Source organism: Notothenia coriiceps, unplaced genomic scaffold (genome assembly GCF_000735185.1).
Source record: "Notothenia coriiceps isolate Sejong01 unplaced genomic scaffold, NC01 NC01_scaffold00000339, whole genome shotgun sequence".
Taxonomy (NCBI): Eukaryota; Metazoa; Chordata; class Actinopteri; order Perciformes; family Nototheniidae; genus Notothenia; species Notothenia coriiceps.
Genome location: NW_011333040.1, coordinates 6,465,239 through 6,479,662, shown reverse-complemented (window position 1 = coordinate 6,479,662; position 14,424 = coordinate 6,465,239). Strand labels below are relative to the sequence as shown.

Here is a 14,424-nt window from a genome sequence, read left to right as displayed (position 1 = left end):
TTTGTGTCATAGATAGTAGAAATTGAAACCAAACGGAACTGTTTCAAAAAACAAAACAAATGTAGAGTTGACTCCATTACATACATTTGTATTATTTAGATAGTATTTTATATTTTCAAAGAAATACATAACAGAAAACATCCATACAAGGACATTGTCAATTGCATAATATGCATGCACATGGTCCTGTATCATGATTTACTCCATACCATTGATATACTTTTTATTCTATATTATCTTATTTTATTTTCACCCTGTCTTAAATGTATTGTCTATTAGTCTCACTTGTTTTTTGTGTTGCTTTTTTTTTTAAAGGGGAGCAGCCAAGATGGTTTCGGTCAAGGAATTGCCTTATCGTGATCGAAATGATTTACCCTATCAAAATATGATAGAATTTAATAGAATAGAATAAACAAAAGAGTACTTCTTCCACCACTAGTTCTATTGGGGAGGGATAATACACTTAACAGTGCCATCCTTGTTCGATTCTCAGCTGGGATTTGTCCGACAGTCAGTGAATGCATCAAGAGCAGATGAGAACCAATCGCGTGCGACATCCTGCTGAAGAAGAAGTAAAAAAAAACGCTCTGTTGAAAATCGAGACGTGAAGCGAAGCAGAGGCTAGAAACTAACCGGCATCTGGGCCAGCAGCGTCTGCAACAAAAGCCTCGCAAAAGCCTGCTGAATGAGAGAGCAAATATCCACCTCCAGCAACTGAGTGAACAGACGTTTTGAGCTAGTGTGTGGCAGACAAGAAGCGCAGATGGTGAGTGTGTTTCACCGTGTGTCTGCAGCCTCCCCTCCCTCCTCCCTGCTCTCCTCTCTGCTTCTGTTTTTTGTGTGAGATGAGGTGAGCTGATGATGTCGGTCCGAGGGGGTTAGCTAACGGGGAGCTGTTTTCTTATACATGTGGTGGTGCAAATGATGGATGTTAATGCAGTGTAGGTAAAAGCTATCGTAAAGATCCGTGTATGTTGAAATTAAGCAGAATTGAGCACCCCGCCGTCGTGTTCTTCAAAATGCTAGCAGTGTGCTCTGCTTGTGTTAACGTGAATTAGTTAGCTATAGCTTGCTGGCTAATTAATACCAAAGGTGGTTTTTCAACCCAGTGAATAAAACATCAACCACAAATCACCCCTGCTAATGAGTTATATTTTTAACAGATAATTAATTTCAATTGTAGGCTACTCCCCAATCAGCCGATTCGTAAATTGATTTTGTGTTTGAATATCATGTGCCGTCATTGTATGTTGTTGTTTTGTTCAAGCAGCAACCTAAGCGGCTGGGTTTTTTTGTTGTTGAAAATGTAGGCTCAGATCTGTCCCAGTGTTACATAAATGTCTTTAGTAAATCAAGTATATGTACACACACAGAGGTCTGTACTAGGAATGTAACCCAATAGACCCCAAACAAATGATGCACACAAATTAAGGCAAAATCAATTGTATGGCTATTTTAAATGTAGCCAGCAGTACCGTAGGCCTATGATATACTTGAAAGCTTAAGCCTGTTGTCTTGGTTATAAATCTTTTCCTACTTTTGATCTTAATTTACAGATAATATCTAATCTGAAAATCTGGTTATTTACATCAAAATTAAAATTATGACAGTATCCAGGTTTCTGATCATCTCTCTCAGCCACTCCCTTCTGTACCAACACAGATTGATGAGGAACCTAAGTGTGGTCTTCACATGCCACAGTATACTCTAGCTATATGCATACATCTGGGTTTAAAACTAGGATAAAATACTCCAAATAACAGATCACAACTGGGAGACCAAATTCAGTGTGTGAAATACTGTTCTGCAGCTACTAAGATTGTCATCTAAGTAATATCAAATGGACAATTGGATTAAACATCTATGTGAATCAGCAATGGTTTCACCAGTTGGAAGCAAAACATGTGTTTTTTACAAATCTCTTGCCTGTGTTTGTGTTGTCAACTAGTTTACAAACTGCTCTGTGGTCTGGTTGAACCACATTGTATCCATCCAGCACACCACATTTACAGCAGTCTCTCATTTTAGCTCTGGCATATGGCGGCAAGGCTTAAGTAAATGGTCTTTTTAATTTCCTGCCACTGCCAGTGGGCTGCCTGAGTGTAATTTCAGTCTGGGTTGACAGCACAGATTGACATCCTGCTTTGCTGGTTGATTTACGTCACTATTTTTGGTGGATTTGAGAGGCTGTTGCTGTAATTGGAGTTTTTGTCCAAGATGATTAACAAACAATGCAGATCTAGGCAAAGCACGTTGTACAAAGCTGTGATTAGGACAAATAGCATTTATTTAGTTTGACCATATGCTATGATTACAAAAAATTACCATTAACGACACAAAAACCTGATTTGCTGGGCTCGTCAAAAGGACCATATAAGGGGAGGGGGGATGTTTTCCTGTTGTCAGATGTGCCCAAAAAATGGGTCGCCAGCAGGTCTAGCGATAGAGCTGCAGGCCAAATCGTTCAGATTAATAGTTTTATTGTATAGTCAGGGTGGTTGTGTGAACAAAGGAACACTAGGCCTACTTCATGCCTGCAGAAAATCTATGTTTCTGTGTGTTATTCAGTGGTTCATATTTTTTGGAAACTAGTTTTGGCTGCATTGTTCATGTCAGCTGCACATGAACACCACATTGAGGTTCTAGTCTTTAGACAAATCGTCCAATTGCTAATTTGCATTATTTGTCTCTTAAGGGCAATGGTAGATACTTAAAACATTACCCTCACTGTCATTTGTTTGATATATAAACATTTTCTGACATGGTTCACTGCAGTCAACTGAAAATCACATCTCTGATAAAGGTTCAGAACATTAGCATTAATACAGATGTCCAAGCCCATCACTCCCCCCTGTATTTGCGTGAATATTTTCAGTATAAATTGTCTAAACAACAACCATGCATTCCCATTGCTTTGCCTCTCTGTGGCTGTCACCACTGATCTAATGCAGGCGATAGCGCGTGAAAGCACGCTTTGAAAGCACGCTTTGAAAGCACGCTTTGAAAGCACGCTTTGAAAGCACGCTTTGAAAGCACCTTAGGGCGGACTGTTTAGAAAGACTCAGCCAGTAGAGTATCGTCCATCAAAAGACGATGTCCTAGAGTCACATTTTGAATTCTACAAAGCTTTGGAAATCTACGCACTGTAACTTAAATGATCCACATATATCTGGGAAATAACTACAAAGACAACCTTATTGGCGAAAAATGTCTGAATTCCCTCGTTCCTACATCTTTCATTGTCCGAGTCAGCAACATCTAAGTGGAATGTAAAGAAGTGTTTGATGAACATATCTCTCATTAGAGAGTTTGTGCATGTGAGTTTCTGTTAAAGACACGATAGGGCATATTATTCAGAGTTCCGGTCCCAAGAATTGGGTTGTAAATTGTTCCCCCTCTCCTTCAGTGTGTGATAACATCTGATCAGAAGAAGCACTTGAGGCTGTTTCTTCTCTAGCTTCAGCCAGTTGCAAAAGCCAGCAGCCTCTTACTCTGTCAAGTCACCACAGGCTCCTCAGCACATTCTTTTACAGGCCGTCACTGGTTTTGTTCTTTATAGTTTTAAGATGAAAACATAGACAGACCAGCTGTTACACAATACCAACACCAACCATTTGTTATTATGGTCATTGCAGGTGTGGTTTAGGAGCGAAATTGATAAATGTTATGAAGCGTTTTTTTAGAAACACATGTTGTATTTTGCTCTCTGACTTTATTAGTTGTATCTGAGTTTACGAGATATGTTAGTATGCAATTAGAATAATCTTTGACATAAACGATCAGAGAACTTAGTTCTTCTTGATTGTGCCCTCAGGCAGCTTCTTCAAAGAAATGAAAAAGGACTCACTGAGCAAAAGTCTGTCAGCAAAACTCATAGTGGTGCAGAACTTATTTTCCGGTGAGCAAAAGTTGCTGACTAATTAAACGTTAAAGAAAGCTGTATAATCTTCGCTTTCTGAAAGGGCAGCAGCTTCTCAGCACTGGGTGGAATATGTTATAATCTTAAGTGTTTTGTATTTGCTCAAGTTCGCCTTTTATATCAACAAAAGGTTCACGCCTTTCTTATGATCTTAAAAGTAGTCTAGACCTGCATCGATTAGGTTGATTTAAATACTCTATGAAGTACTTTCTCAAGCAAAAACTTTGTTAACGGGAGATTTTTCACTGTTTTCTGACATTCAATTGATCAGGACATTTTTTTTTTAATAGTCACAGTTTTTGACACGGTTATTACAATTGAGCACTTTTGGGCTCTTCTCATACTTCAATAAATACAAGTTTTTGGCGTCAGCAGACTAAGAAGACATGCAGACATTTGAAACACTGTGACCTCAAGCAAAAAAAAGTGCCCTGTCACTTTCTTGTTGCATGCAGGAAGCTAAAAAAACGGAAGCGAAGTACTGACGGACAAAATGCCCCGACATGCTCCAAAATATGATTAATGCGAACTAGTGTGGCAATCCTCCATCTGCACTCTCAAAGATAATTTCATCCTACTCTCATCAACAGAGCCTGTCAAGTTTCAAAACCTCAAGAAATACTCACTGCTCCAACACATAAAGGTTTTTTAATTAACCACATTCCAATCCTGAGTTTTATTTTCTCCCCAGGCCCCTCTTTGACTTAACTTGCTTCATGTTCGATGTTATTGATGGAAAATTACTGTCAATGGGAGCCTATATATCTTAACTGTAGCAGCTGTTTAGTTGTTAGATGGATGGTGCCATGACTTGCGGGTCCAGAAAGTGCAATGCACAGTAGGGCTGCATGATTTTGGGGAAAAATCTAATTGCGATTTTTCTGACAAATATTGCGATTCGTTTTGCGATATTTGTTTTTAAGCGACCCAACCAACGGAGGTTTATTGTAGAATGCGGCCATTTCTCCGGCTAGGAAGGTTGCATCAACATGCTCCCATCTCTAGCACACCCGCAGCCTGAGCTACGAGTGAAATAACTAAACTTACATGAAACTTCCGTTGGGTTGCTTTAAATTCAAGCTTCAGTTTAAGATTTACCCTGTATATGTAAACATGTGATGGAGCATTACTAACCTAACCATCTAGGAAAGCTCCATTGGAAGCCATTTGGAAAGGGCAGGCACTTTCAAAAATACTTGGCAGGTGATTGGATCAATCTGTCTATCACCTTCTATCATTGGCCACTTCTGATTGGTTAACAATGACTGGTACATGTGGAGGACAGCACTTCTGATTGGTGTGGATGACTGACACACAAGAAGAACAAAAAAACACATTTAAAGGGATGGCTTGGATTATTAGAAGTGAAGTTGTTTGAGGTACTTGGTCATATTCAGTGTATTACTACAATAGATGGTGGTTGGCACGTCCCAGTTGGTAGAAGCACAAAGGTTACACATAAAACAAGCTAACTAATCGATCACACAGACTGTGGTAAAATGTGTGTTTTTGTTTTTTGGATAGAATAGGTTTTGATGCTGCCCCCTGTTTCGTTGTGTTTTTTGAAGTATGAGTTTCTCCAAATTTGTTATTCTGTTTTAACATTCTTATGTCCCAAAAAATAAAAAAATGAATTTATTTCTAAAAATAAGGAAGGAGAGAGAGTGGGAGCCTTATTTTGGAGTAAGGACATAAGACCGTTGTTAACATAGCGCCTGCCTTTCCTTCTAGGGGCCTGTTGCAGTGAATCGTGCTCACTGTGTGTCCTGAGTGATGATCAAGTGTGAAGATGGGGGGTGGTTGTCTAATTGTGTAGTGTCCATCAGCACAAGGAACAGAGGAGTTACTGCTTTCCTTTTGAACTATTTATGAACATGTTGACCTTTCGCCCTCATAGTATGAGCTGTTCTAAATGGCTGTGATGTGCGTCAGCAGATAGCCTTTGTAAACTCTGAGATTTGGACAAGAGGGGTCTGGTTCGTAGTTTTGGCACTTGATTTGCTTGCATAACAATGAAGGACTTGCACATATTATTCCAAAGTTGTTGTGTAAACTACTCTGCCTATTACATCTTTTGCGGATTTTAAAAGAATAATGACATTTATCTCCCGTCACATGGTGGGTGGTCTGTGGCCTTAGGGAGAAAGGAAGTGAGATTTGTGACAGTAATTGAGGATCCCTCAGCACAAAAGAGTAAACCCAGACAGCTCGTTTAGAGCTAAAGAGGATCTGTTAAAGGACATCCTCAGAAATGGACATCCTCAGAAATAAACATATTAGCTTTTTGCTGAGAGGTAGATGAGAAGATTGATATACCATTCTTGTGTCTGTGGAGTAAATATGAAGCTGAAGGCCAGCAGCTAGTTTATTCAACAGGGCTTACAAACTAGAAGGGAAATGCAACAGCGAGTTATGGTTTTACAGTGAGGATATGTTCCCTACTTATCCTTCAAGGAATTGCTGTGTTTTCTCCTTTTCAGTCGCTACGCTAAGATAAGTGCCTGTTGGTTTTGTAGCTTTATATTTACATTACAGACAAAAGAGTGCTATTGATCATTTCCCCGAAAGCTCAGGAAGATCGTGAAAAGACATGTATCCCCAAATGTCAAAGTATCTTTAAAAACCTTATAAATAATAAACAAAGGAAACTTGGCCCTATTCTACCAAACAAGTCTGGGTGGTTGCAATATGAACCGACTTGTGCAGGTGCGATTTCAAATTGATGCTGTGAGGTAAGAGTTGAACCTCTGCTGCAAGTAGATTTCAGCACTTGTGTGAAAGTGGTCTTTGTTTGGTAAGAGACACCACTCTCCAGCTGGCTCTAGCTTCTAGCACAGTGGTATGTCAAATTGCTTCACAGTTAAAACTGTGTTTAGCATAGCAAGCAGTGCTAATGAACTACACTACAAACCTCCTTTATTTCTGTTTACATGGAACACCTTGTTCTGTGTTAATGAAGGCCCCCTCTTCCCACTCACTGGTGTATTTGGGTATCCTTTGTCTCTTTTATTAGTGAGGAGGAGTCTTGAGCTAATTTGTGAGTTGATCATAAAGAGATCATAAATCAATGTTTATTCACTCTGCAACTAAAGCATTCATACCAAATAAGTGGTTGTTTGCTTTGAGTTGAAAGTCAGCTCTGACTTTAGCTGCTCTGTCCCTGTGGGGAATATGCAAGACAGAGGAAGACGGATGTGTCATAACAACTTCCTGCCACATTTGAGCTGTTTAGCGGCAATTGAGACTCATGCACATATATGGTAAAAGAAGACAAGATGGCACGACCTCATCTGAATTCTTCCAGGATGCCTGTGTGTTTATGTGCGGAATGCATGCCTACCTCCTAACATGGTAACAAATCTTGCTGAGTTGATGGCAAAAAACATTGGCAGTTTTGAGCCTTCAATCAGGTCTGTTTTTACATGTTTGGGCCGCATTAATTTCATGCTTTCACATGTACAAATATATCCCTTACCGACCTAATTTCCTTCGTTTTACAGACTCTCACTGATGTTAACCTCCACTACGAACAGACTGTGAGAACTTTACACATTCCAAGTTTCATAAGAGTTTAAATGTTATGTTGAGAAGATCAAAGTCACGTCAGCTCCGCGGCAGCAACAGGAAGTGGTAGAGCATGCACTCTTCTAGATAACCAGCAAAGTGTGACCTGTCTGCTAGCTTAGCAGCAACATATTTACTGAGCTCAGGAGGCATCTGGGATGAGGAGAAGTCAGTTGGGATATGATTGCATCTACAGGAAGCTGCATGGCCTCACTTAATGAGCCAATCGTTTCATAAACATGTCATCCGGTTCTGATAAGTGCCGACAACGGCCTCGCTGCTCAGTTGTTAAGTGGTGCATTAAGGTAAAAGGGTCAGATACTATTCAATATGAGACAACAAACATCTGCCAACCAATCTCTGGTTATATTGGGCTGCGAGAGATGTTACACATCAGTGAGCAGGACCGCTCTGTCAGCATGGATCGTGTACTTAATACTCATTGAACATTTTTGTGCTGATCATGGCAGTGACGTCTTTCGAAGAGAGGTTGACCAAACACCAAGCTGAAATAATGGTGTGCCCATATTTGGAACGCAGTGCGTGTTTTTTGTTAAGTGTTAGATTCAGCCTTAAACATACAAACAGTAAAATGTTAAATGTTAGGGGGGATTTTCTCATTAAGAAGAAGTATCTTGATTGTTGAGATGTTTATCTTGCTGTACTCATTAAAACAGACTCCTATCTGTATGTATATGGGATTAACTGTCAACTATAGATATAATAATATAACATTTAAATCAACTTTGAATGTGAGTCTTTACCCCTGGGTTTCTTCATTGAACACTAAAATGGTCATAAACATGCTCATTTCATCACTGGGGGAAGACAATTGATTTGTTAATTCATCACAAAGCAAGACCTTTCACAATCAAAGAGTGATAGAGCTAAAGATCTCCTTCTCTCTGCAGCTCTGTCAGCAGCTCTTGAACCCCCTCACCCCCCCCTCACCCCACCTCCACCACTTCCTCCTGCTCCAGCCAAACTGCCTTACATAACAGGGTTTTAGCAAAGTCTGCAGTGGACTTTTCCCCTGCCTGAACAGAGGCTGCCCTTCTTCCCCGCACACTGGCCTTTCTATGGTGGTTACCATGTACATGCCTGAATGTCTCTGGCTGTTTATGATCTGCTTGAACTACCTGTTAGCCCAGCTGGAAGATGTGGCTGTTCTTGCTGCTGCAGGGAAGCTCGTGATAGGGCAGGCTTTTTTTTTTTAAACCTTCTTAACATTTCGAGCGCCTCAAGGGGAAGTCTTTCAATTCCTCCTGTCGTCAGAAACCAAACTGTAATTACCAGACACCAACAATGTGCAGGAAAATGTGGGGACCTATGTTATATGGCAGCCAGAGAATTTAAAGAGTAAACCTACAAGTGAAATACATACTTTCTTATGTTTGCCCATTACAAAGTTACGATGATAAAGAGTGGCAGACTAGGTGAATGTGTCTTGGTACTTCACTGTGAAATCTCTGGCCATTTCTAAGTGACTTCATGTGATGTTGCCCTTTGAATTGTCTCAACTTAGAAGACTGGTTCTGAGCTGTTCTGCTATGTTGAGGGCAGCCCTATGCAGTGTCCCACAGCGCAGCTCACATGCCCAGACAGAAGGCACCTGATCCTCTCCCAGGGGTGCACAGTGACAGATGGAGCAAATACAAAGAGGCGGGGGGTGAGAGATTTAATTGACAATACCAACACAGGAATAAAGGTAATAAGAGGACAGTGAAAACGATATTCTTCGGCTCTTGTGACGTTCTTCTGTTGCTTGTTAACTATGAACTACATATTTTTGGAAGCAGACTCAGAAGATAGTATCAACCAGGTTTCCTTTCGAACAAAACCATTTTGGATTAATGTAGAAAACAGGCTCTTAAAGCATAAATGTTATGGCCAATATCCCAAATGCTAATATTTGGCTATAAACAAAGTACACCATGGACGCATGACTGCAACATCACCACCACTTAAGCTTCCAATGTGTACACTTTCATTTGTGCACTTACCTCTTCTACAAAAGCCTTTCCTCCTAGCATGATAAATTGATCTAAGTTGGAAAGTTTACGAGAGAGTGTGAAAATATCTTAAGCTTTTGTTAACCAAATACCTTATTTTACCAAACTTAATTCGATGTGTTTAAAAATGATCATTTGTTTACAGGTTTTAAGACACAATGCTGCAGAAACTATTCATTGAATATCCCCTAAGAACATAACAGGCATCATTTCACACATTTGAATACATTTGTTTACCCGTTTGTTTTTCTGTTCATTCATCCAGGACACCAGGAATACCACTGAAGAGAAACCTGTCCAGCGATCCAAGGTAAATATAAGCATCGCCTGTCTCTTCTATCTCATTCCTCATGTGTATGCTCTGATCTTTTTCTCTGAGTGTCACTCTTGCCCCACTACACATTCATCAGCCTTTTGATCTCAAACAGAGTAAAGGAACTCTTTCCTGGGGTTTGTGTCTATTGTAAGTGCCAGCTTTCATCTCACTGAGCATGGAGGCCTAGAACACTGCCTGTTTGTGTGTCTGGTCGTAAGTCTGTATGTTTATGTGCTCAGTCCTTCAGCTTTAAGACCCAAAAGGAAGTGTGTTCATCATGCGAGAAGACCGTCTACCCGATGGAGAGATTGGTTGCCAACAACCTGGTCTTCCATTCAACATGCTTCTGCTGCAAGCACTGCAACGCCAAACTTAGGTAAATGTCATTACTATTTTTGGACTCCTTTAAAAAGTAGTAATCTCCCCGGATGGTCGTGGTTGTACAGTGTAAGATCAGTGTATTTTATGAATGTCAAGTATGAAAGCATAATTGTTCCTATTATTTCCTATAATTTGCATATGTGGTCTATCTATGAAATTGTTTGTTGACATTACTTTCTTCTTCTCCTGTCACCTTCTGGTTTTTATATAACTGTTGTATTCCTTCTCTCCCTGCAGTCTTGGAACCTTTGCAGCTCTTCAGGGTGAATTTTACTGTAAACCTCACTTTCAGCAGCTGTTCAAAAGCAAAGGCAACTACGACGAGGGCTTCGGACGCAAACAGCACAAAGAGCTCTGGACCGCCAAGGAGGGAGATAATCTAACAAAGACGGCGTAATGATACCTGCCTGTGTCCCACTCCATCCATGCCTCTTCTTTTCCTCCTCCTAACACCTCCAATACATCACGATGAACACATGCTTCATATGCTGGGGCACTGTTAAATCACCCACGCGCTCACTCGCTTTTTAAATACCATCAAAACAAATACAGGCACGAACAAAAACAGGAAATGACTGGCCAGTCATTATCCATAGTATTTTAAAAATGAATTTTGGGGATCATTTTTTGGGTTCAATTTAATTGATATCTATATTTTCCTTTTTTATTCCCCAATTTCCCGTTTGGAGTTGGTAGTTGATTGTGACCAAAAGCCTTCCCCAAAATGGGGAGTATAATAAAAATAATCACTTTTCTTTTCGTATTCTTTTGAAGAATTTGCACCGTTTATTTCCTTTTTTAATAAGTAAACTGTATGCTCAGGCAAACATTTCAGAGGGGCTAAAGAGCATACATTTTTTGCAGTAGAGTATACACTCAGGTCAATTTTCAACCAAGGATTAAAAAAAAAAAAAACACACATAGTTTCACTTATTTAAAATACACAAATCATAATAATACTCCTCGATATTGTGACTTTGCTGTCAGTTTTTTAGGTTTCACATATTTGAGGAACAAACAGGGTACAGAGTACTGTAGAATAACCTCGCACATCAGCAACAACTCACCTCGTTTTAGTTCCATCATTGTTTGCTTCATCCCGTGGTTTGTTCTTATTGACCACTGTTAGTCTTATCCTTGCATGTTGGGATGACTGGGTCTTAATAGCCTTATCTTATGACTGTATTGATCTTTTGTGTCGTGAATGATTTTATTTGTTTCATTGATGCATAGCTAATCACTTTTTAAGGTTTTTGAGAAACGCCTGAGTTTGGATTTGATTAATGTCGTGGCATAAGATAATCCTCTCTGAGCTTTTATTGATGGTGGAAATTTTAATGGAATTCTCAGTTTGTGTTTTGTATACTATCTGTACGTATAGCTGTAGTTTGTGATTAGTGAACATTCCCCACCTTACTGTACTCTCGTCTTGCACATATGACCACACATGATCACCGGACAAGATAATCACAGGGAAACTGAGGCCTCGTCCGTAAATATCCCTCACTCCGGCAGGTGAAACATCTTGAGAGCTGCTGTAAACATTTGGTTGAATTGATTATTACATTTGTCACAAACCAGGTTGTTGAAGGACAGAGCTTACGCCTTGTAGAAAACCACAACATTTTATTCCCTCGTCATTTCATCACAGTCAGTTGTTGTTGTCTTGTTGTGATTTCTCCCTGTGTTGTATTTGAGAGTGCTCATATAGCTGGACAGTTATTTTATGGTGGTCATAGAGGGATCCAATTTAGTCAGTGTCTTGAACATCTATCGTTTTGTTACCCCCAGTAAGTGTGGACAGGTTTTCTTTTTAAATAAATGCCTTCCTGTTCTAATCTCCTGTCTTATTAGCTAAATACATCTTAGCGCCTGGACCTATTTCTTAGTAATGAATTTAAAGAAAGTGGCTGAGGTAGGGTTTGTCACAGTATTAGTCCCCATTGTGCTCCTGCATGCTGCATGCAAAACCCATTGCGGAGCACCCCCTGCTGGGGAGAGCTTGACAGTGTCTAGTGAGAAAGAAAGAAAGAAAAATGACTTGCCCCTCAATTCAACTTAGCCTTTTATTCAAAGTTTTTGAAAACGTTGCCTCGGTCTCCAGTGCAGCTACTGCACTGGAGACATTTTTATTTATTTTATTTTTATTCCAAAAAGAGAATTTAACCACATTACACACAATTTACTCTTTATATTTCATTCTATACAAAGAATGAGTCAAAGCACTCAAATATCTCATAAAAGGAAAATGTCCGAATACCACTGAGACTTGTCTTACACTTGAATGACACAAAATGTAGTTTTTCTGACTGAAGGTTTACTGTGAATTTCAGCATGCTGTGCAGTACATGGATGGATATATCTGCTACTTTCCTTCTTTTAAAGAGAAGCCTTAGGAATAAATTGCTGACCTTATTACTTTTTCAAATGAGCACACACCTTGACGAACAAATTTCCTAATGCCTTTTCAGCAACAGACCAGTTTAGTTTAGAGGCCCACTCTTAAACATAAGATTATGTCACTCAACCAGCCATTTCCCCCATCTAACCTCTTCTTATCCACATAAATGTACAAAGTTCTGTATTTGACAATGTATATTTTACAATATAAAATGGTCATCTGAAACCCTGAGAATGCTTTAAAATCAAGAGTAATGTATCTAGAAATGCTGTCTTTGTCATTCTCTGTAAGCAGTTCGCCAAGGTACAACTGCTGAATCTGTGAATTGCAACTTCTCAGTTTAGCAGACTCTTAACGCTGGTGCCAAGAGGCTCAGGTGAATGATTGCAGACTAACGTCATAAATGTTAAACCTGTGAGTCATTTCATTTTTGTGCTTATGTTGTTGAGGACTTACGTTTCAATGCTGTTGTCAACGAGACATTTTAAATGTATGCATCTTTGAAAATGTATTCTGTGTTAAAGACTTGACTTGTGGATTGAGGTGGCCTTACAGCAAAAGGACGCTTGGACTGTGTTTTCAGTCGTTATCCTCTCTTCTCCCTTCTCTCTGTTACTTAGTTTGTTATGAAAGTGTAACATTTTAAAATGTAAGCGCCCCCCTTTCTACGCCTATATACACACAATCATTTTGTGCATTTTCTTTCTTTTTCTTTTTTACATGCTTTTGGAGAAAAAAAATAAATGCTGGTGTTGATTTAACTCAGTGATGTTTGTGTTTTAATTAATGTAAAGAAAGATACATCCTTGAATTCCAAGGACAATAAGGACTGAATCTCTTGATGCGAGAATATGACAATGTCCAGCTGTTAAATTCCTGTCGGTTTAGTTCTACTTTTAGACTCTTTATAAGTTCCGATGTTGGCTTTACCATTCATGGCTCCTGCTTCCCCATGTGAAGATTTGCTGAAATTCTGAATGTGTCCCTTTGGGTTCCGAGTAATTAGGATATCAATTCTCACTTTTCAGATTTTTTTAGAAACCAAACGATAAAGAAACAAAGATAAACCTGTGATAAAAATGTCCATTAGTTGCAGTCCTATAACAAACTGTTAGAAATTAGTTAATCCAACTACTACAGTAAAATCATGCTTTAACATAAATGCATTAGTAATAACATAATGATATATCTTATTGCATAATAGTCAGAGGATATTTTTTAACATTGAGTTAAGTCATTTTTATGTTTTATACTTTATTTTAGCTTCCTAAACCTCATACTATTTTTTCATTTCTCTATTGTTCTGGAACTTGCACTGCTACAACATACAAATTATCCCAATGGGGACCAATAAAGGCTTATTTTACATTAGACCTTAAATGAAGATTATTTGTCAATGCATGTTATATACTTCTACCACAGTATTTATGAACTATGAAATTAGTACTTTTAGATCTTTCATTTTATTTGCAACAACAAAGTAGGTAATGGTTAACAGGTTAACATAAAGACATCAACAAAAGATGTGCATGGAAAAGGGAATACGATCTAAGGAGTCAATGTGGGCGTAAATGTATAGTAATTAATAAGTACTGTTGCATCAATAATATAAAGGAATATTTAATAGAAATATAGAAGGTAGCCTATATATAATAGAAATTGAAAAAACACTTTTGCTTAAAGAATATGAATACTTCCCCTACCACTGGTGCATCAATATAATGGCAAAAAGCTGCGTGGATGTGCACAATGATACCTTAAATGTGGATTTTCCTATAATTATGAAGGCAGCATGAGAGCGATCTACGTCACAACTGGGTCCGCCCCTTTA

At 39.0% G+C, this 14,424-nt stretch overlaps 2 protein-coding genes across 4 annotated transcripts in view; both read left to right on the top strand.

The window, feature by feature from the left end:
* Positions 1-14,424, top strand: part of ep400 (E1A binding protein p400) — a 186,060-nt gene that overhangs the window by 11,999 nt on the left and 159,637 nt on the right. The gene's annotated exons all lie outside the window — the stretch shown is intronic.
* Positions 506-13,354, top strand: limd2 (LIM domain containing 2). Its single transcript, XM_010769032.1, has 4 exons — positions 506-766; positions 9,761-9,805; positions 10,051-10,187; positions 10,430-13,354. Exons 1-4 carry the CDS (start codon positions 764-766, stop codon positions 10,587-10,589), a joined length of 345 nt encoding a protein of 114 aa, XP_010767334.1. The 5' UTR covers positions 506-763; the 3' UTR covers positions 10,590-13,354.

Bases quoted from the DNA above. Each gene is read 5' to 3' on its own strand.
- limd2 (XM_010769032.1), top strand. The intron at 9,806-10,050 runs GTAAATATAAGC...TTATGTGCTCAG, and splicing joins AACCTGTCCAGCGATCCAAG to TCCTTCAGCTTTAAGACCCA. The intron at 10,188-10,429 runs GTAAATGTCATT...CTCTCCCTGCAG, and splicing joins CACTGCAACGCCAAACTTAG to TCTTGGAACCTTTGCAGCTC.